Here is a 24512-nt window from a genome sequence, read left to right as displayed (position 1 = left end):
CAAAGAAAACAAATCCTATAGTGTTGAATAACTCCACAAAGTTGCCCTACTGAAATTAGCATTGCATTCCATAGGGAACCAAAATAATATCAATAATTAAATAAGAACAGATAAGAGGAAAGAATGAATGGGGCAATTTATAACAGTTCAAATGTGCAACCAGGGCAGAAGATTTGTGTAGTTCAACAATTGAGCAAAATGTCAGCTTTTCATTCTAACCAAACACCAAAAAGAACATATAGCTTCATTTGCCAAATTTACCCTAACCGAATTCAACTAAAAAGCAAAGGAATGGTTTGTTGCCAGCTAAAAATACTATTTGCCTTTATATTTCGCATCTTTGGTTGGAGCATTTCAATCAGGTAGTGTGGTTGGAAAGAAAGACCTAGATAAAGTTGACCAGAATAATACATCCGAGTGTTATCCCACTGAAGCAAACAGGTGGAAATGCTGAGAGCAAAAAAGAACAGAAACAATAGCAACGAAAAATAATTCATCTCCAAACACTACTGATTATAGCAATGCATAAATCATGAAGCTAATTCTAAATAACAGTCGCTGGATAGTCACACTAAGCTTCTGTGCTGGGACAACTTGACAAATTCCAGATAATCTCACTAAGCTTCTTTGCTGGGACAACTCAATTAAATCAGGAGAAGCGTCTCTGGGAAGCTATCAAACTCTTCAATCAAGCAAATCAGACACAGCTGTTTTCCTAAATGCATCAACCAGCACCAGCTGACTTGCCAAAGTTTTATTAGGGAATATATTATCTGCCTTCATCCTTTCCCTCATTCCATAAGCAGGAGCCTTGGCATTTATATACGCCTGGACTAGAGCCTGGAACTGACGGGCCCGAGCTACATACCCAGCCTGTCTCATCCTGTGAAAGATCTTCTCAGAGTTATGGACATCACCCCTCTTTGCATACTGGTCCATTATCGCCATGAATGAACAAAACATTGGCCTTAACTGATTTTGATGGGCCGCCTTCTGCAAAACTGAGTCAGCTTTTTCCACCTCTCCTGCTTCCACAAACAGCTTCACAAGTGCATCCCAAGTTAATGGGCCAATACGGGCCCCACTATCTGCCATTCGCTTCACAAGATCCTTCCCCTTCGTCAGCATCTTATGGTTGGCATAAACTTTCAAGAGTGCCGAGTAATGCCTTGATGCCAGCTTCTTCCACGTTTTCACCATCCTGTCAAAGACTGCTTCAGCTTCCTCTATCTTCTTCAGCTTTCCCCATGCTTCAATAGCAGCCATGCAATCATCAAGCCGAGGGTTAGCCTCACAGACCTTCCAAAGTCTTCCCACGTCATCGGCCTTCCCAAGTGCTGCATAAAGAGGAAGTAAGGCGCGGCAAGCCCCACGATTCTCTCTTATGTTGCTTCCTTCCATCTCCTTCAAAACAGCTTCAGCTTTTTCTTTAAGCCCACCAGAGATATAGTGTTTGGCTATGAGGGCTTGTGTGCTTATGTCAGGTTCAATCCCTTCATCTTTCATTGTCTCAACAATTTGATCCATACCAGTTATGTCATTGGATTGGCCTTTGGTGTCTATTAAGATCCTGTAAGTGAAGAGAGAGGGCTTCACATTTTCTTTCTCCATTAATAATAGCACATCAGCTATTTTTTTCTTGTCAATCCTCTTATAGAGGAGAAGCAACTGGTTGCAAGCAAAGGATGTGATTGGAAATTCTAGATCCTTCATTTTGTTGAACAATTGCTCTGCTTTTTTCACATTGCTGGTGGCAACACAATTAGCCAAGAGGGTTCTATAGATTACTTCCCCCCTGAAGGACTGGGGGATCTTCTCAATGTACTGCTCTGCCTTCTGCAGACCTCGAATCTTCGCAATCAAATCAAGACGAGAAGCATAATCTCTCTCAACAAAATCAATCTGCTTATTTGTCTCCAACCATTCATACAGCTGCAAAACAAAATTTAGTATAATCAAAACTGGATATTCTTTAAAAAGGCTATACCTTCGCTTACCAAAACAAGGATAATGATAAGCAGAATTCAAATGTGAAAGTAACAGGCGAGTATTAAAATTAGGAGACACCAGAAGCAAATAGGAACAGATAAATAAGGGTCGAGATTCATTAGAAATGCATATTTTTGTAAAAATAAAACAAGAAAAGAGAATAATAAGCATGTCCCCCCAAAAAGAAGTCATGAAAATGCTAGGAGAAACCCCCAGGGATAAAAAGGCCAGGTAATCCTGATTCTTTAACTAATAAAAACATTTGCATCCAAAAACAAACGTCACAATACCATCAAGCTTCCCAAACCATTATGTCATGCATCTTTGCACCAAGGTCTCCTGCATTATGTCTTCTATATGATCTATCATTCGCCATTGGCTTGAAGTTTCAATGGTGCTTGTAGCCTCGACACAGATATTCTTTACAACTAGAGAGTCAAATGCCTTAGGTGCAAGGAGAAAATCAACAATAGAACCCTGCTGCTGGGGTATTTGAAAAAAGAAACTCCAGAAACATTTTAAGAAACAAGAGTTGGAGATCAGTGTTAATAGTGTCAAATACCACTTATCTGACTAAATGCTTGTTCTAGAAAAATTCATAGGAGATGGTACAAAGAAGGGTGAACAAGATAACAAAATACAATTCATTAGGACGGCAAAAGAATTGCACTACAAATCTTCTGGAAGCAGTTATAAAGCACCCATATTTTTTTTATCTCATTTTTTTTTATCCCAAAAAGTAACCATAAAATAGTGAAACATCTGGCAACTAAAGTTTTCATTAAGAAGAACCTGTCTGTTTCAACTTATGTCCCAGATTATCAGCTATAGGAAATTTCAAAAAATTACTATTTTAAAACATGCAAATTGAGGTCAGCAAAACTTGCCAAAGCCATGAATATCAAGTCGATAATAATAATAATAATAATAATAATTATTATTATTATTATTATTATTAAAGAAGCAAGAGCAAGTTATATATGCTGATTTACAATATATAATCTTGTAGTAAACCAGGAAGCATTAGTGACTCGTGACAAGTGAAATTCACATAGGCATATTTCTGCATTTCCCTAAACCTCATTAAAATTAAATCATAGTACAGCATATTCAAAAGATAGATCGAACAAGAGAGCAAAAATAATTAATCGCTAGCATCCATTAGATAACAGGACAACACGCTAACTCTAGCTTTGAGAAACTGCCTTGCACATGATGAAAAGGGCATCATTTCAGCTGATAAGCAAAGCTTCCATAAACGTGAACTTCTCTACCAGAAAAATTTGAAAATATGGAATCAGTACTCTTCCAAAATTCAATTTTAGGGACTTCCTTTAAAAAAAAAAACAATAGCAAGTGTACCTCAGTCATACATGCATATTTACAAACAACTAAAATTCATAAATAAAAGCTGTGAAGCTTACACAATACAGCAAAATATTTAAGCTAAGCTAAATAAAATGTGTAAGTGAAAATAAAGGATAAAGTTAATGAAATATATGCAACAAAGTATCAAGTCAAAACACCTGCAAGGCCCTTCCATACATCCGACGCTTCCGAAGATTGAGCATGGCTAGCGATATCTCTGCCCTGCTCAACTCTTTTCCTTCCTCAACCCACTTATCAAGGGCATTATGAATAGATAGGCCAGGAGCAGCCATAACAGCCTTGAACAGTTCTGAAGGAACCCTTTTACTATCTGGTTTTTTCTCACTTACAACTGTCTCAGTATCTGATAATTCCAGTTCGTTTTGAGAACGTGATTCTAAGTTTCCACCTTCAACTTCATCATCAGAAGAAAATTCAGGTTCCGAAATTAACTCATCTTCATTCCCATTATCTGTGATCTCTCGACCCACATCAGCAGTAGCTGATGTTTCAAGCTCAGAAAACCCATCCTCCAAGCCATCTTCCTCTCCACTGCTTTTTGCACTAGCCTCTGAAGAAAAATGGTGCCTCCACACAGAGAACTTTGGAAAAGCATGTGTAGCATGGTAATATTTCTTCAACAAGAAGCATCTATCAAATAATAAGAGGGAAGGCTCCGAAATGTCTGCCTTGTCATCTAAATAAGTACTTGCTATTTCTGACTTCGCACAACAAACTCGAGAAGCTCCTATGCTAAAAACACGATTCCTGAAAATGCCACAAGTAAATTTTAGCCTGCAAAGAATATTGAGTGAAACCATGTAAAAGGAGCAAGAGAATTTATTTGCATATGGGATTTTACCCAAATAAATATTTTTATGAATTTAAAAAACAAAAGTAAGCCATATTAGATTAACAATTGGAAAAGCTAGTGATCCTGTGGAAGTCAAAAGCCCATGCTTCCCATGGAGTCAATAATAAGACGCAAATGACAGAAGATTTTAATCAACGTGGTGTCACCAGAGGACTCAGACCACAAATTGTGCTCCCAGCAGAAGAAAAAATTGGAAAAAAGCTTTCTTTTCCTGATGTTCATAAAAGTATTAATATTTTAATACATAATATACTTATATAGAGAATAGCTATCTATAATATAGTTATACAAAGAATAGCTATATATAATATAGTTATATAAAGAATAGTTTTAGATTATTAGGTTATTAAAATAAATAATCATTGGCAATTATCTTGCAAACTACACATTTGGCAGTTGAAGGTAAAGCATCTGTAATTTGAAGCATAGAAAAATAAATTATGCAGTTTAATTGATTAACATTAGCAAAGAGAAATAAAAATCACCATCGAGTATGTGGATACAAAAGAAGCCATTTTCCTCACAACTTGAAGGTATGTGTAGGAAATCAGATCCAGTTATTGGGCGGCTGTGGATCCTCGATGTCAAGCCTCCAGAATAAGCTTTGATTGGGTTGATCCTTAATTAAGATAACTCTTATCCAAAAGGCTGTCTCCAAAAATGTTATGGTTTAAATTCAAACTAGGGTTCCCCTATTTATAAATAACTAAACTAAAGCCCTAAAAGGACATGTTATTGAGTTTGAGAAGCTTTCCCATGTACTCTTTCTTCCCCACACACTCTCCCCCCCCCCCCCCCCTTTTGGCTGTTCTCTCACTCCTCCCTGCCCCCTTGAGCCACCATTGGAATGCTCTAGGCCATGCATCATGGGAACACAAAAAAGAACTCTAGTAGCCCTCTTAGCATCATTGAAGATTATTTGGATTGCACAAAGGAGCTATAACAAAAGTTCAAGACTCAAGAATATCAAATGACATCTGCAAGTATACGGATTTTAGATGTCCATTTTAATAACATTCAAGGAAACTTCCACTAGTTTCTCCAGCATTGGCATCATAGCCAGGAGTATTTTCCAACTCCATTAAATGCTAGGATAAGCCTTAACAGTGTCCAAATATGTTATGGAAACCTAGCTTAAATTAGGGCTAGGGTTCCCCTATTTATAAATGAGAGAAATAAAAATTATATAATTAATATAAATTACATAAATTTCTCAGGAGAGGTCTTCTTGCTTGGAGGCTATCTGCTTGAGTAATTTATTCTGAGCATAAAAATTTTCAGTCTTGAAGTCTTGCTATAATCTTGGATTGTCATTGCAATCAGATACAAAGATGGCACCTGGTCCCTCTCCATTATCTGTAGTCCCTCCTTTCAAAGTGAATGTGATGTGTTGGCAAGCTTTTCAGAGTGCATGCATTGCATCAGTCAGTTGGCTATATCTGACGAATCTCTCCAGCCCCACATTGCCTCCCAGCTTCTCCCAATGGTTCACAAGAAGCAAATTGAGGAACAACTTCTTCAGATTATAATTGATCCGATCCCAGATGAAGAGCAAATACATAAATTTATATAAACTTTATATGGTTAAATTCAGGCCTAAAAGGGGGTTCAATATAGGGTAGCATAATTGCATCATAGTTCATAGTCCACACATAAGCAAAGTTATAAGAATCACTGCAGAATAGAGCTGAATAATGCAGATTTTGCAGAACAAAATCCCAGAAATCCAGCCAGGCAACAAAAAATTACTCAAATGCATAAACTTCCAAGGTTCCAAAGTCCAAACAAAATCGTAGAACTTAGAACCAAAAATTACATAATAAATTGAATATAGGTTTTAGCAACTGTCAGAAGCATAACTAGATGAATCTGTTGGATGCACATTCAGCAATCAGCAGCTTAATTTCTCTTTCACCCCTTCCCCCTGTGATGGAGGATCACTTTCTTAATCATCATATTTCATTTGAAGATTTAGAAATTAGTGATTTTGTTTTAAAATAGTAAATCAGAATAGGAAATTTAGGACCAATGATAATGCAGTGCCATTAGTCTGCTTGAGAAGCCTCAAATCATTGAAGAGAAAAGAAGCTGCCTCAATTAGACCTGTCCCAATGATATTCTAGCAAGATTTAAAGAACTTAGCACTAAAACCATCTCGATCAAGAGCTCTATCAGCAGACATAAAGAAAACAACCTTCTTAATTTCGTCCCTTTCAACTTGCTTAGCCAGAGAGGTTTTTTGATCTTCAGACCAACTGAAGGAAGCAGATTTGTTGGGGGGGGGGGGGGGGGGGGGGGAAGGGTTTCAAGGAATAACCTCTTCATTCATCCTTCCCAGCAGATCAGAGTAGAAATTAATCAGCTCCTTCTTAATATCATCGTACAAGGTTATTTTCAAGCCATCAAATTGAAGAAAAAATTTTATCTGAGTTCCGCTATGTCAATCTTTAACAACATTTGAGAAAACTTATTGTCCTTATCTCCAAGTTTGAGCCAATTAGCCTTGGATTTTTGTTTCGAAAAATTTTCTTCCTTGTGGAGGATTTTAATGAAGTCAAGTTGGATATTATTGGCATCCTTAAAGAAAAGGGATAAGAGTTCAAAAGCTAATTTCTTTGAAGGGGCTCCATTTTCTCTTTAGCTTGATATACCCTTTTCCAAAGGCCAACAGAATACTTTCTGTGGAAATCTTTGAGGGAATTTTTCACCTCTTTAAATGCAGAATCTATACATGGGAGTGACTGACGGGGTCACAAGGATTCCAAGCCATGTTTACAGCTTCCTCAAACTCAGGATTACAAGTCCAGCAATTAAGGAAATTGAAGGGAAATTTTGAGCCTTTTGCAACAGAATCCTTTCCAATAACCAGAACAGCAAGAGTGGTCAGAAACACGAGGAGAAAGAAATTCAGTCAGCATGCCTGAGAAGGAAACAAAACCACACAGGAGAAGCTATCACCTTATAAAGTTTGCTGACAAGAAACCCTTTCTCTTTTGCTTGACCAAATAAATAAGGGAGCATTAAAAGGGATTATCCTTAAGCCCAGTAGCTAAAAGACAGTTATTGGAATCTCCAAGGCCTGCAAGACAGGTGGTTGAGAAGGAACCATGGCATTCAGATAAATTCCCTATGGTATTTAAATCCCCAAGAACAATCCAGGGGAAGTTGTTGACTCTATGAGTCCTTCCCGTTTTGATTATGACAAATACAATGGTTCTTACTTGTGCACTAAGTTCTTTGAACAAAATCATCCCTTGCATGCACTAAGGGTAGGAACACAAGGAAGCCATAAGGAACGCAAAGACCACATCACATATGGCATTTGAAGGGCAAAGAGGTAAAAGAACAAAAAAATGAAGACCATTTGTTTATTGTAATTGCATTTTATTTTGGGTCTGTAATATTAATATGGTCTGTAATAATGCATTTACATGCATGATAGGGTTTTAATGCTCAATGACCATAGATTGACTTTAGGTCCCCATAAACACTTCATGAAAAATCCTCTGTAACTTAAGAGTTATACCATTATTAACAGGGGTGAATTCTAATAAAAATCAGAACCTAAAATGAACTTTGAAAGGGCTTCGACTGACCGAACATAGGGCGTTAAAAAAGCCTCGGCCGACCAAACTAGTAAAAAGTCAATACTTTGACTTGGCTCGGGCGACCGGTCGAGATTTGAACTAAACTTCCACGGTCGATCAAACCTTAATGTTGACACTTTTTACTAGCTCCGACCACCCGAACTTATAGTTCAAAATCACCCCAAGCAACCGAATTGTTAAGCACAGCAGACCGAATCCCCGAGCGACCGAATCTACGAAGGTTTGGTTTTTTGTCTTGGCTTGGCCAACCTGTCCTGTTCTCAGCCAACCGAACCCAATATAATGGAATTTGTCTGTTTGGACAATCGGCCTATGAATCGGGCAACCGAACCTCTCAGGTTCATGAAAATTAACTACGGTAATTGGGGTTAAAATTTTAATTAAACTTTTTCAAAATACCAAATGAGTCCCCAACGGTTATATTTTGTGGACTACCTATATATACTCTCTCATTTGCTTTGATTAGCAACAAGATTAGCAAATAGATTACCAAAAGCGCTCTCAAATTTTTATACTCCTATTTGCTCATACTCCATAATTTTTTCAAGTCTATTTGTTCATACTCTCTCAAACTCTTATTTGCAAAAATCATTTTGGAAAGAGAGTAATCCTCTCATGCAAATTAATTGCAAGATAGAAAAGAATTTGATTTGGTTTCACTGTGTACTTCAAATCTTTGTTTGAAAAATCATCACTCATATACTAAATATTTTAAAATCCTTTTGAGAGTATTCTCTAAAAGTTCTTCCCATTGATTTTAAGTGATACATCTATTTCTCTTGAGAAAAACTCTCAATAGCTTGGGTGTCTTAGCATTTTCATTGCAAGACTCAAAGACTTCATTTTTTGATTATTGAAGAATTATTTTGAAGCTAATCTCTACAGCTACCCATACTTCATTGTAAAAATATATTTGTAGTAGATATAATATTGTGTTTTGATAAATATTTGGAGTGCATCTTATTTTGAATCAAGGAACTTATTTATTTGCATCTCTCACATTATCATACACCTTATTTGATTGAGAGATATAATTGACATACTCACATGAGCATTAATTCCTTATCATACTTGAGTGCATTGATCATATTGTGCTTATTGCTGATACATATTTGCTTTGTTGAGAAGCATTTGAATTTTACACAAATTTTATATTCATTGTTGTATTCTAGGCGTGGCCTGAGTGGGTGTTGATCTAACCCGTAAGGATTGGTTGTAAAGGTTGGGGTCAACCCTGTTAATCTGACCTGAGGTTTTCCTCACCCAGTAAGGAAAGGAGGTTGTAACCGATGTCACTCCACCCGGTAAGTGAGCATTAGTGGAATCCTCTTACTTGTGAACTTGAGGCGGGGACGTAGACAGTATTGGTCGAACCCCGATATCATATGGTGTGTTCCCTTGTCTTCTGCACTTCAATTTCCTTACATGTATGCTATTATTTATTGTCTTGATTATTTTACATACATGGTTTGAATGACTGGGTAATACTAAGATTGGTTTATTTGTTTAAATATTTGCTCAATAGTTTTTCTGTGATATTAGGAAAAGCTTAGACAGACCCTAAGTTGTGTATTACTTAGCTAAACCTAGGAAGAATTTTTAAAATTTCCAATTCACCCCTCCCCCTCTTGGGATTACACCAAAGTCAACAGAAATCCTTTACCTACAATAAGAAATTATTCAAATAGCCCTTAGAGATTCCTCCAATCCCAAACAGAGTTAGAATCATAAGTGGAAGCTACCCAAAAGCAAGGCAAACCAAATTTTAGACTGTAATACTATAGGGAACTTTGATACATAGCTAAGACAACAAACACTTTAGGACCATAGCCCACCTAGAGCCAGCCCGTAGAATGATCACTACAGTCATTGTGAAGGAATATCCAACCTTTATTTATGATAGAAGTAATCCAGCTAAAGTTCACAGTTCACAGGCTTAGAAGTAATTCAGCTGAAGTTCACAGTTCACAGACTTGACCTTTGTCATTAAACCTTTTTATACTTGATCAGAGGAAACTTCATGTTGCATATGGGATTTTTTCAAACCTCTAATATTCCAGTGCCCCAATGAGACTGACATTGACATTAATTGGAATTGGAATTAGGTTCACATTTCCCCTGAGATCTACTATTCCTCTCTTTCTTTTTGGATTTGACTTCCAAAGAATAACAGGGTTTGAGCGGCTGAGCCACCTTCCAATGGCCTACATTACATAATCTGCTCAATGCTCTAGTATTCAGTTGATGGACACAAGAATCTTCTTTTGACTGAGATTATAATATATCCTTACCCCTTCTCTTTGAAATATCATTCAAAATAGATATTTATGAAGAACCTTTATTTTAAGGGTTCTTATCTAAGCTAGTAATGGGAGCCTTATCTAACCAGATTGATTAGAATATTTCTATCCTTTACCTCAGGGGAAGAGAAATCGTTGTTTCCAACTCTAATAAGAACATTGTTCTTCATTTAATCATCAACCCAAGTAGCAGCTTGCTTGCTTGAAGGAGAAGCCTCCTAATCAGATAATGTATTCCATTTAAGAAACTTTATCAAATCATCTATTTCTTATATAAAGCTGAATGGATTTTATCTTTGCATATGCAAATAGAAACCCAATACAACTTCAAGGAAACAAAGCAAATCATACAGCTTAAATGAATCGATAAATTTTGACTCATAAAAATTGTGGAATAAAAAGGATGGTCCCTTTTAACCTTGATGGGTAAACTACTTGGGAATGAAATTGGTATTAATTGGGTTTAAATGTTGTAGTCTTTTCACTAGTGATGAATGGTAGCAAAACTTTTTGTGTAGAGTGGAACAAAATATGGAACTAGCCCTAAATGCCCAAATGCCCCCCCTTCCCCAACGAATTTAGTGAAACATGGCATCAATGACTGCAATAGGACTCGCTTTTGTTGTTTGTTTGGGGGGGGGGGGAGAGAGAGAGAGAGAGAGAGAGAAGATTAATCAAGGGGGGGGGGAGAGAGAAGAAAGATCAAATTATAACATTTGGCATAGAAAGATCCAACATGTATGTACTAAATGAACAAGGAAGAATAGAGACCTTTGATCAACATCACAGACCCACCTGCAACACCTAACAAGAAGCCATATGACAATGAAGTCAAAAAAGACCACTGTGCACATTTACATTATTTGTCTAACAAGGTGATGTAGGACAGCAAGAGAAATTCAGAAATCAGAGAGAGAGAGAGAGAGAGAGAGAGAGAGAAATTCATGGACGAGAATTAGAAAGAAGAGGAAAGAATGCTGCTGGGCAGCAGAGGATTGGCGACATGACAGAACAGAACAGAAGAGAAGGGAAGGAGAAGGAGGAAGAAGAAGGAAGGAAAAGAGAAAGGGAAACTGGACAGAAAAGAAGTAAAATCAGATAACTGTCCAGATAACTTTCAAGCCCATCATTTAAACCCACTACTAGCTAAAACACATACCAACATAAAAACCCCAATAAAAAAAGAAGTTATGAAACAACCACGAAGTACTTAAATACACAAAACAACCCTAAACTAAGTCAAATTTCTAAATAACAGAAATTTTCCCAACCTATAATAAAAATCCCTACCAAATAAACATCTAAACTTCTCCATTGGTGTTCTCCATCAAACCCCACTTGTTTAAAAAAAAAAATGACCTTAAAGCAGAGGCACGATCTGCTTTGCATCATCAATCCCCATCAGAATCTACAAGATCGTCCAACTGCAAGTACCATAGACAGCTGCAATGTCCTCTCATAAAATAACAAGCACTCCAACCAAGAAACCAAGCAAATCTATTGGCAGCTCATGGAAATATGCAGTCGGTCCATATACTAGGATGATGGATAATTGTTTCACTAGAATTGGTTAAGGAAGATGTGGAAGGAGAAGTTGCAAGGGATGTAGACACAAGTTCACTCGATGGAGAAGAAACAATCACAAGGGGATTTTCAACAATAGAATCCATGATTAAAGAATTTCAACAAACTTTTACTCTTTGAATTAGAAATGGAAAATTGAGGTTGAGGAGCAAGGTCATTTGCAAATGTATCTTTCCCAATAGTTGGCATATGGCAACTCATCTTGAAGTTCATTGCATGACTCAACAATCAAGTTTCATGACGAGTCAAGGTTCATGCCTAGCCTAGAGGCACCAACAATGTTAATACAAGTCTAAAGCCTTATTTTGAGAAGACTCATGACTCATGTCCAGAGAATAATCAAAAAATTGTGCACTATTCATATGCAAATCATTAACATAGTTATGACTCTCATTTAGGCAACAATTTACATATGCACTTCTAATATTTGATTGATTATCCTTAAAAATTTGAGGATAAACAAGGATCATAAATGTCTGCCTTTCTAATTTCTTTTGCTCCTCAAGATGCCTGCGACAAAGGGATCGCTTGTCCCCATTTATGTTTATTTTGGAGAAGAATGTGCAAAGCCTTATTCTGATGAAAGCTACTAAAGAAGGGATTTTAGAGGTCTCAAGGTGGGCAAAAATGGAAGGCTAACAGAAGTTTCTTATCTCCTTTTTGCAAATGATACAATCATTAATGAAGATGGTCTCATCATATCCTCAACCCTCTAATGCATTTTTGTTAGGGTTTTAGGTTGTCTTAGGCTTGCAAGTGAGCCTTGGCAAAAGTGAGCCCATCCCAATTGGAGAGAACATGTGGAGTTGGCCCCGCGGGGGGGGGGGGATCCTTCCTTGCTGGTCTTCTAGGTGTGAGATGGGATTAGAAGCACAATGAAAAATCTTCTGGTCTATTCCATGTCCCTCCTACCCTTACCAACCTCAATTGCTAGGAGACTAGAGGGTATACTGAGAAGATTTCTTTGGGAAGCTTAGAGGAGGAGTTTAAATATTACCTTGTTAGATGGGGAGTGGTTAAACAACCCATATGTTTGAGGGGTTTGGGACCTTTCAATAAAACCCACCTCAGGAAATGGTTGTAAAGGTTCATGAAGGAGAAAGACTTATGATGATAAATTATAGCTTCTAAATATGGGCTAGAGAATAATGATTAGATAACACAATAAATGGGATGATTTTTTCCAATATGTGAGATTTTAAGTGGGGAATAGGGCCAACGTTTACTTCTAGCATGACACGTGGCATGAAAACGGTAATTTAGAGCTACCTTTGCTTCCATCTAAAGTTTGTCTGGTGACAAAAGATGCCATCATCACTCATCATCTCCAAATCATTGATTAGGGGATTTTCTGAAATATTCCTTTCACTAGGAATGTGGTAGAATGGAAACTTCATACACTCTCTGACTTTCACAGCAAGCTCTATAATATGCAATACCAAAATATCCCCAACAAACCAAAAATGGGCTTTGAACAGAAATGGTGTTTTCATTGTTAGATCTTTCCACTAGAAGCTCTCTCTAATGGGAATAAATTGCAACGACAACCCTTGGATTCATATTTGGAGGACAGCAGCCCCTTTGAAGGTTGTCTTTTTTGTTTGGTACACATGGAAATATTTTAACCTTAGACAATCAACAGAAAAGGGGGCTTACAGTTGCAAATAGATGTTTTCTTTGTATGACTGATGCAAAATCAGTCAACCACATTCTACTACGTTAGCCTCAAGGTTTCATTAACCTAGTTTTGATGATAACAAACTATTTTGCACTAATGGCTTTGTATTTGAAGTTGTGATTCAACAAGTTATACCATTAGGTGTGAAGATTTGAGAGAAGATTTGAAAATTTTGTTTGTTGTATTTGTATTTATTTATCTCATTTGTAATGTTCTTTAAGTTGTATATTTCTTAGAATACTTGGGTCTTGGCACTAAAGAACTCAAAACTAGAAAAATGCAAACAAAGATAGAAGACTATTCAGTCTCCTGCCAGGGCAGTTGACCAGTCTCTATGGAACAGTCAACCGATCTAGGCAGAATACCCAGGCAATCAACCACTCAATGGAGATAGATCAATTAACCTAGGCAAAAAGCTTGAGCAATTGACTGGCCCAGGTCAACAATTGACCGTTCAACTTTTCAAAGACCCCAAAGGTCAATTTCGCAATCTAAGGGCTAGTGCATGATCTACCAGCCTATGAGACATGTTGAACGGTTCGGGCTAAAAATTGAATCTCACAAGCAAAAAACAACTAGTTTTGCTCCTAACTATATAAATAGGTCCTTCGGAGTCCAAGGAACATCAGCCAAGCTATCTATCTTGAATTTTCAAAAGCTCAAACGCTCCTCTCTCTCAAAATATATTTGAGCTTTAATTTGCTCATTCTTGAAAGAAAGTCTTAAAATACTCTTGTACCTATATTTTGAATATTCTTTGAGATTTTGTTTTGTGCTTCAAATTGTAAAACTTTCCTTGTGAGGAATAACTCTTTGTATTCAAAATCTCGTAGTAATTGGTGACCTTGCCACCATTAATGCAAGGATAGTAGTAAACCCTCAAGATGGTTAACCTTGAGGGAGTAGACTTAGGTAGGGATAGTCGAACCACTATAAAAATCACTTGCATTTCTCTTCCCTTAATCTCTATTTTTATTGATGTATATTTGTGTATTTGATTGGTTTGCTTAGTTTGCTTTTAAATTTGATATCAAGCAATTAATTTTCATTATACCCAATTCACTCCCCTACCCTCTTAGGTTGCCACTTGGGTCAACATTTTCCACTACCCCTGGACAATAAATGTGGGAAACATGGCTCTGTCCTTGACTAGATATCGATGGGTTATTACAAATTCTATGGGAGGGGAGATTTGGGCTTGGGAAGGCATCAAATCCATCAAGAAAAAGCTAAAGCCTTTGAATCCCATCCCTCTTGCCATCTTTTGGTGTGCTTAGAAAGAAAGAAATAAGTAAACCTTCAAACATACAATTACTCCACTTCAAATTTGCAAAGAACAGAGGATTGTAGTCGTTTCCAACTGGCATAGTGGAAAAATTGTGAATGATCATAATGTAATTCTTGATGTTTGTGACACTCTACAAAGTGGTTGACGTTTTGGACTACAGGGTGGTATTCTATTGATGCTTAACTAATAGTTGAAAATCTCTATTCCTGATGTTTGTGAGTGATCATAAAATGCACTCATCTCTACTCCTACTCTAGACACCAATCCTATTGAGACAAGAGACGACAAGATTTAAGTATCATGTAAGTATCAGCATACCTTATTAACTTTCCAATTAGTAGTGCATAGGTTACTACGGTAACAACTTACCAAATCCACAACAAAACAAATGTCATGGCAAGTACACAATATAGCGTATATCAAGCTCCCAAAGAAGCTAGCAAACCTACCTATTTGCTCCCATTTTTTATCAATCTTAGACTCTTAGGGCATTGGTCAAGGCTCAAAGCTTGGCCTTGCGTGAGTTTCTATGGATTTGAAATAATACAAACATAATTTATTCTACAATTATATGGAACGTTAAGTTATTAAGCAACTGATATATGACAATGTTGTACACACATACACAAGAAAAGCTTATGCTAATACACTACATTAATATGTAGCTAAATAAAAAAAAATATAAGTAAATAGGAGACAAGCAAACAAGAGCAAGAGTAATCATGTTCTTAGAAATTTGTCATTTTCATTTCCTACTTATAAATGCTCCTTTTCTTTTTTGTTTCTTACAATCTTATTTTCATTTTGTTCAGTTAAAATAAAATAAAATGCGACCAAACGCCTTTCCTCTAAAATTTATATTTAAAATAGCATGCTAGCCACCATGCCCACACCCACACCCACAACCACAACCTCAAAACTTACCATATATGATTGGGCACTATGTGTCAAACATGTGAAAGTTGTTTGCTTAATTTTAAAAGCTAAAACGAATGCAATTTTTTTAACAAAAGCATAAAAAAGCAGTATGGAAATGCCAAATGAACAACTCCTTGGTGAAAAATCAACAAATGCGGAAAATATGACAAGCCAATGGAGATTAATAAAAATAAGAAACGAAATTTAATGGACAAGATAGAAAAAGGGATAGAGAGGGTTACCTGACAGGATTTGAAGCTTGACGAAGAGCCCACATGGTGAGTTGAGAATGAGCACCCTCAATGGCCGGCCCAAAAGATGACAACTGGCGAGATAGAAACCCTAGATGTTGAATACAAGCAGTCAAGCTCAAAGTTAATTTTTAACTAACCATTAGCGCATTCTCAGCATATCCATTTCCCATGGCAATGTGGCAACACTAACTACAATAATTATCAAATATAAGAACCCAATTTTTCAATACCCTGAGCATAAAACTTATAGCATTACAGACTGCCCTAATTCTCATTTTTGAATGTTCATTTTGATTGTTGGAATTGCATAGGGAAAGCTAAGAAATAAAAAATTCTAATGATTAAGTTCCATACTTTGTTTCTTAGACTCAACTCAATACCTAAATTGCAAAGCAACATTTCTAAGCTTACCAATCACAATTGCAGGAAAGTAATGTTTCCAATTCAAAGTTCCAGCTAGAAAATACTAAAAGAAAGGAATAAATCAATTTTTCCTTTTGGGGAAAGCTTGTCATAAATGCACCTTACTACAAGATTTGGAGATTCTAAATCCTAAGAATATAATTCAACTTTGTAAGTTTACAATGAGTGGCAACAACTTCTTTGAATTCAACATAGGTCTATAATAGTATAATATACGAAGAATAATTTTTTAATTGAACAAGCCCACACAAGTCCTAAGAATAAAAAAAAATTGAAAAAAAAAAATAAAAATCAGTAATATTATATGAAAAAAATTTAGTAGAAAAAAAAATAAAAATTAATTTGAGGGGGTAATGGGAAGGCGTGCATTTTGGGTACAAAGCAAATAAAACTCCAATTAATAACTGCTCACCAGAGTCCAGATCATGCATAACAATTCCCTATAAATTATTGAAAAGTTTTAAGAATTAATTATTAATAAAATTATAAAGAATAATATAAATGAATCAACAAAAATTTAAATCAATAATAATAAAAAAACAAAGGAGAAGATAGAGATTTAATTTTACTTGAAATTTCTCCTGCTCAAAACTTTGACTTAAAAATTCCAGTAGAAAAATAAAACAAAGCCCGTGGAAATGTTACAGCAAGATTAATGCATATGCATTGGTTGGATATCCGTTGGGGCCATCTACAATGCCTGGTGAGGTGGCATACCATACTGAATACACCACTCAACCAGATTTAGGCACTTTTGAGTTTCAATTGAATTTCAAAACCACATTTTTAAAATAAAGAAAATTACTAAATAGAAAAATAATAGATAGAATTCCAAAGTCTATTTTTCTGCAATTACATTTGGAAAAAAAAAAAAAGGGGCCGCGTAACACATTGTTTTGTGTTTTCCGATGCTAATAAAAAACGCAAATGAAGAAAAGAAAATTGTAGTGAATGGTCCTATAAAACTCTGACCGAAGGAAAATTTACTGTACAGAGAGATAGCGAAAGGGGAACTACATAAAACAGGGTAACCCTCAAACAGATTTTGAACGAGAGAGACATGCACTCATATGCTGGTATTGCTCAGTGTTTCTTCACTCAGACATTTACGCAAACATGTACAACACACAAACATAGGACCCTCGAACTGCTCTTAAGCAACCGAGAGAGAGAGAGAGAGAGAGAGAGAGAGAGAGAGAGAGAGAGAGAGAGAGAGAGAGAAAGAGAGACCTGTTCAGTTGAGCAATGGCAGATTACTGCGAGACAGTCAGTCGAGGAACAACCTACAACACACGCAGATGAACACTCAAGCTTTCTGGAAGTTGGGCGAGAGCGAGAGAGCGAGTCCGCCGACACACCCTGAAGAGTGAAGAGGAAGTAAAAGAACCAGAGGAACCAAGAAGTTATCGCGGGAGGGGGAAGAAGCTGGACGCTTTAGGGTTTTATAAAACCTCTGCGATTTTATTATTTAGGATAAAATGCAGCTAAACACCATCAGTCGTTTTGAACTTGCCCCGGCCCTCGGTTCGTTCGTTGTTTCCTATTTTTCATTTCAATTTTTTTTACTGTAAAAAAAATAAATTATAAAAATATTTTTTTTATTGTAATTTTTTTATTTTTATTGCTGATATTTAACTATTTATCAAAAAAATTTAAAATTAGATTTTATGATTTTCAATTATTTTGACAATTTATTGTTAGAAATTTTAATATCCATAAATTATTTTTTTGAATTAAATTATTCATTTTATTAACTTTTAATTCAAAATTAAAATTAAATAACCATATAATTTAAATATAATTAAATATATATACATAAATTTTAAAAAATAATAATAAAGTCAATTACAAAATACTTTTATTATTTTTCAATTATCATGTTTAGTAAAATTTTTATTATAAAGTAAATTTTTAAAATTGAACAATTAAGTAAAATAATTATAATAAATTTTATTTTTATTATATTAATATTTTAATGTATATTATTTGTAATTTTATTATTTTAATTATATTTTTATAATATTTTGATTTAAATATGGAAATGAATATTTTTTAGTTAATTTTTTAATTTATATTAGTTTTATAAACATTAACCAAATAAGTTGTTAATTTCTCATTTTTAGTATTTAATTTGTGTTTTTGATTTTTTATTTTTGTTTCTCTAATTTTTTACAATGATACGACTCTTTAATTTATATAAACTACCACAAAACTTTCAACCTTTTTACTAAATAATGATTACAAAAAAATAAAAATGAATAAGTGATGAAGTTGTTCGCATTTTTAATACATGGACAAAGATGAGACTCATAAAATTTGTCGAAATATTAATACATTATGTCAATTTTTTATAACTAGAAGAATATGCAATGTGCGTAGGGTGATCAATTGAGCAGATGGTAGGCGAGCGATTGTGATGCGGCATTGGGGAAGGAGATAATGTACATATATCTATAATACATAATTAAAATATATATTAATATAATTATATGTGCAGAAAATTAAAAATAAAAATTAAAGGACTACTGAAAATATTAACTAATAATAAATATTTATAAATTAAGTATAATAAAAACATGACCTATGCTTGTCTCCATGATCCAGCTAATCAAAGCTCTCTGCTATGGACTTTTTTGTAATGTGTTAGCTTAACTGGACTTTTCAATCTTATTTTGATGATAATAAAATAAATTATGCTTTAACATGTGATGTTGAGTGATTTGATTTCAGATTTAGGTAAAAGGACACTCATGGTTGATAGACTAAAGATCAGTGTCAATTTAGTGGAAACTTTTCAGAATATTGAAGTAATTAACGACAAATAAAGAGGTTAAAGGTCAAGCAAATCTTAAAGTCAAAAGTGAACCTCGAGAGGCTAAACGAGGTTGAAGGACTTAGTGATTAAGAAAACCATGATTAGAATGATTGTTGTAAGTACTTTAAAGTCAATGCTATTTAGATATGTGAAACTCCTTAAGAATCAAAGACCCAGATATCATTATTTGAAAAACTCTTAAAAATGTTTTTAAAGTGTTCCAATTAAATTTTTCAAGAAAACTAAAGTTTTAGAGATTGTCAAAATTGAAAATTTTTTACTTGCAGGATGATTGTCAAAATTAAGAATCTTCGAATTTCAAACTTGCGGAGAGATTGTCAAAGTTGAGAATTTTTTATTTGCAAAAAGATTGTCAAAATTGAGAATTTTTGACTTGCGGGAAGATTATCAAAATTAAGAATATTTGAATTTCAAACTTGCGGGGAGATTGTCAAATTGAGAATTTTTTACTTGTGGGAAGATTGTCAAAATTAAAAAACTTTGAATTTCAAACTTGTGGGAAAATTTTCAAATTTAATTTTATAATTTAATATTTTTTTGAAAAGTTACCTAAATGGAAGATTTTCAAAAATTAATTATATAATTTAATATTTTTAAAAAAATTTACCTAAATGGAATATTTTCAAAATTATTTTTATAATTTATTACTTTTTGAAAAGTTACCTAAATGTTTCATGTTAAATAATAAAACTTTTCTTTGAAAAAGTCTATAAATACCTCATTTGAGTAATGAAAAAATATACAAGCAAAAGTAACAAAAAGATCAAACGAGCAATACGCTGAAGTTATATACGATCTCTGCACTGGAATTCTCCTAAAAGTTTTTGTGTGCTCACATCATTTTGCTGGAGAAAAACTATTTGACATTGGTGGTCTGACAAATTAAACAAGCAAAGAATTGAACTTTTATAAGTCAATCCAAAAAAGAAATGATACAAAAATTTGGTATGGAAAATAGTAAACCCATAGGCACACCTATGAGTGCCACCATCACTCTACTGAGTGATTCTCTGAGTGCCCAAATCATTGTTCCTATCACTGATGAGGAAATTAATGAGGCTTTGTTCAGCATTGGAGATGAGAAATCTCTTGGACCTGATGGTTTCTCTATAGGTTTTTTAAAAAAAATCATGGGGCACCATAGGGGTAGATTTCTCAGATACAGTGAAGGAATTCTTTGAAAGTGGAAAGTTACTTAAGCAGATCAACCATACCAGCATTGCCCTTATTCCTAAGACAAACCATGCTGCTGTGGTTAATGATTAGAAGCCAATCTCATGTTGCAATGTGATATATAAGGTGATTTCGAAGGTGATTGCTGCTAGAATAAAACCTAGTTTGGAGGAAATTATAAATCCTGCTCAGGCTACTTTTGTTAAAGAAAGAAGTATGGCCGAAATAATTTATTTAGTTCAAGAACTTGTTAGGGGATATGCAAGAAAGAGGGTTTCCCCTAGGTGTATGTTTAAAATCGACCTCAAGAGAGCCTATGATTCTATTTCTTGGTCTTTTTTGAATGATACACTGCTGCAGCTGAAGTTCCCCTCTGTTATGATATGGTGGATTATGGAGTGTGTCACTACCACTGCCTATTCTATCTCCCTGAATAGCAGGCTTCATGGCTTCTTTAAAGGAAAAAAAGGTCTCAGACAAGGGGATCCTTTATCTCCACTCCTGTTTGTCATTTGTCTAGAGTACCTTTCCAGACTGCTGAAAGTGGTAGAAAGGAAACCAGAGTTCCACTTTCATCCGAAGTGTGAAAGTCTGAGAATTACTTATTTGGCTTTTGTAGACGATGTAATGCTCTTCTCAATAGGGGACAGTTCTCTGTTGGCTTATTAATGGAATGTCTGAATTTGTTTGCTTGCTGCTCTAGGTTATTTGTAAATTGGCTGAAATCAAATATGTTCCATGCTAGAGTGAAGGAGCAGGATTTAGAGGATCTGTTACAGTTATCTAAGATGAGTAATGGGATTTTTCCTTTCAGATATTTGGTTATCCCATTAGCTGCCTCTAGACTAAATTGTACTCATTATGCTCCGCTAGTGAGTAGAATTGATAACCTGTTTAAAGGTTGGCCTGGACAGACACTTTCATATACAGGAAGATTGGAGTTAATTAACTTAGTAATCCAGGGTGTGGAATGCTTCTAGCTTGCCATATTTCCTATTCCAAAGAATGTTCTTGAGAAGATAGTGAAACTTTGTAGGGTGTTCCTGTGGGGTGGGAAAAGGAAGCCCATGGTTGCTTGGAGGGAAGTTTGCCTCCCTAAATCTGAAGTAAAGCTAGGAGTGTTTGACTTGAATGCTTGGAACCTTACTCTTCTTACGAAACTCTTTGGAATGTTCATTCAAAGAAGGATTCGCTATGGATAAAATGGATACACCAGATTTACCTTTCAAAGTCTGATATTTGGGGAATTACCTCTAAACATGGTGACTCTCCACTTTTTAAGAAGATGGTGGAAATCAAGTGCTTGCTGCTGCAATAGTGTGGAGGTATTGAGGAGGCTATCAAAGTATTGTCGAGCTGGGGCTTGGCTAATAGGTCCCGAGAGTGTTATGACTTTTGGCGAACTAAAGGAACTAAGTTTCTTTGGGTGAAGGAAGTCTGGTAGAGTGGGTGCACACCCAAATATGCATTCATTCTATGGCTGGGATTAAAAGGGAAGTTGAACACGAATGACAAACTAGTTGGCGATGAGGTTGATAGCGCTTGCTGTTCTGTCGTGAGGAAGCTGAGACAGGCGACCACCTTTTCTTTCAGTGTAAATTTTCATCAATGGTATGGAATCGGATTAGAGAGTGGCTGGGACTGAAAAGAGCTATGACTTCTCTTAAAGCTGCTGTTAAATGGCTCCATAAAGAGATAAAAGGAACTGGATACCAGGCAGTGGGAAGGAGAGTTGGACTTGCTACTTTTGTGTATTTTTTGTGGCATTTTAGGAACAGGAAGAAGTTTGAAGGGGTTGATATATCCAATGAGGAATTGGTCAGGGTGATCCAAAGACATGTCTTTAGAATTGTTTTTGACAAATATGGCTTGTAGTTTGTTAACTAGAGAACTTATGAGTAAGGATTAGCTTGTACTTTGGATGTTTACTTTTGGATGGCCAGTTTGGCCCCTAGGTATGCCCAGGTTACCTTGTATTCATGATAGGGGTTCTCCCCTTTGTACAGTGTTTATTCTTTTATCAATATATTTACCCATTTTGATAAATAAAAAAAAAAAAAAGATGAAAAGGGAAAATTCATAGACACAAAGAACTATAGATGCAACGACCTGCTTATCTTAATATAAAATGAAACATAATAAATAAAATAGTCAACCCGAACCTATGGGTAATGGGGACACCTGTCATTCACAGCGGAAACTTAAGCAGCAGTAAATATAAATCACATTCTCAAAACCATAAAATATAAAATACCAAAGTTAATTATAAACCATCATGTTCTGTATTATATACAATCACCCAAAATACCCAAAACCACCAAAAAGTATTTCTTAGGATCATACAACAAAAACCATTGATCCTAGCACAACACTTACCCTCCTAGCGGGGTAACTCACTAAACTCAACAGCGGCCACGATCCGCCGGTCCTTCTGGGTTTCCTGAAAATCATTTAATGTTCAGGGGTGAGAAACTTCTCAGTAAGGGAAAATAAACTAAATACAACTATGTGGCAACATGAATATTTAATGTAGTTATACATACTCAGTACATTTCATATATATAAAAACATACATTATAACATAGTGAATAATCATATACTTTCATATTTTCTAATAATTCATATTGATCATGAAATGTCCGTTATAACTAATAATACTGAAAACATACCCAAGATGAATAGTTAGCTGAAGTCATGTATTACCCCCCATGACGGGTTGTGTAGCCCGAAGGCGGGACCCGACAATGGCTAGCCGACCATTGTTGAGTAAAAAATGTCTGTAAGTACGATGGGCCCACCACACCCTAGTCCGGACTGCCATGTGGACGTCTACACTCTACACTGAAAGCCACATCGATTATCCATCTCCCACCCCCTCTTAGGGTGGTTAGCACCAATCTGATCATAGATATCTGATCTATAAGTTACGGTATCGTGCTCCTGAACTACACTGAACTAACATCTGGGTTCTGATAACATATAATACATGATAATATAACGTTTAACATAAATAGATTGATAGTATTTCTATAATTTCATAAATACGGCCTCACGCTGAACATTTCATAAATATGGCCTCGTGCCAAACATTTAATAAATACGGCCTCGCGCCGAAATCATACATAAAACACGGCTTTGCGCCGGCTATCAATCACGGCCTTGCACCGAATATCTCATACATATCATTCTAAATAATAAATCAATTATCATGTATTTTCAACATCATTTTGTACTGTAATATTTCATATTCTTGAAAACATGTTTCATTCGTAACATAGTCATATCGTAATACTTCTCACGTAAAGTAATATTCATGCCCCACATTTTCTGTATAAAATCATACATTGTATTCTAAAAATCATAATTTTTGGCATCTCATACATATATATACATTTCAACATAATAGTAGTATTTTTCTAAATGTGCATTTCTTTCATAATATACAGATATAATACAGACTTTCCTGAAAATTAATTTACTAATAAATAATAATAATTTGCATGGAAAAATCACTGCTTTAGTTTATTCCCTTACCTGACACTAAAAGAAACCCCCTAAAATTTATAGTCCTGCACTCGCAGGGCTCCCTGTTCAACTCCCTGAAAACAATAACTCGCAGAACTAAACTTCGGTATTTTTACGTGAATATCATTTCCTATAACTTTAGTAAGACCAAATTTGGTATAAAAAGTCTTACCTCAACCAAGGGATGAATTTCAACTAGCTTCCACCAGCGATCTGCTCTGGTAGATTTGGAGAGAACTTCCCCAAAAGCGTCATGGTGGCCTCAGATCGTTGATCCGGCAAGCGACGGAGCCGAAATTGAGGAGAGAAGGGAGAGAAATCGAAGGGAAAGAGAGAGAGAGAGATTTCTTAATTTTTACGTTTAAATCCAGATTTTGGGTTACTTATAAGGCTGGATTCGTCGACGAGACATGTCATCTCGTCAACGAGTCCTGTAAGAAGGTCATCGACAAATTTACACCCTCGTCGACGAATTTCAGACTTCCCAAAATTCTTTCTCAGTATCTTCTCGTCGACGAAATTAGTCTTCGTCGACGAGGCCCTCTTATACCCTCGTTGACGAATCCCCTGTGTTCGTCGACAAGGACCTGATAAATTTCCTCAGTTTATTTCTCCCAAAGTACAATGTCGTCGACGAACACGAAGTCGACTTCCTCCTTCTATTACTATTTCCATTTCCCTTCCTCTTTATTAT

General features: G+C 35.5%; 2 protein-coding genes across 2 annotated transcripts; one reads left to right on the top strand and one right to left on the bottom strand.

The window, feature by feature from the left end:
* Positions 1-295: 295 nt before the first annotated feature.
* On the bottom strand, positions 296-17805 carry LOC131143486 (pentatricopeptide repeat-containing protein At1g80270, mitochondrial-like). The gene is made up of 4 exons (XM_058091823.1): positions 17515-17805; positions 15850-15949; positions 3516-4125; positions 296-1932 (listed from the first exon to the last, which is right to left on the bottom strand). Exons 2-4 carry the CDS (start codon positions 15882-15884, stop codon positions 685-687), a joined length of 1893 nt encoding a protein of 630 aa, XP_057947806.1. The 5' UTR covers positions 15885-15949; positions 17515-17805; the 3' UTR covers positions 296-684.
* A 2292-nt stretch (positions 17806-20097) lies between these two features.
* Positions 20098-21495, top strand: LOC131167442 (uncharacterized). Its single transcript, XM_058126246.1, has 5 exons — positions 20098-20221; positions 20265-20374; positions 20654-20949; positions 20997-21165; positions 21274-21495. Exons 1-5 carry the CDS (start codon positions 20098-20100, stop codon positions 21493-21495), a joined length of 921 nt encoding a protein of 306 aa, XP_057982229.1.
* The last annotated feature ends 3017 nt before the right edge of the window (positions 21496-24512 follow it).

Source organism: Malania oleifera, chromosome 11, assembly GCF_029873635.1.
Source record: "Malania oleifera isolate guangnan ecotype guangnan chromosome 11, ASM2987363v1, whole genome shotgun sequence".
Lineage (NCBI taxonomy): Eukaryota > Viridiplantae > Streptophyta > Magnoliopsida > Santalales > Ximeniaceae > Malania > Malania oleifera.
The sequence above is the reverse complement of the archived record's forward strand: the minus strand, read 5'-3'. Positions and strand labels throughout refer to the sequence as shown.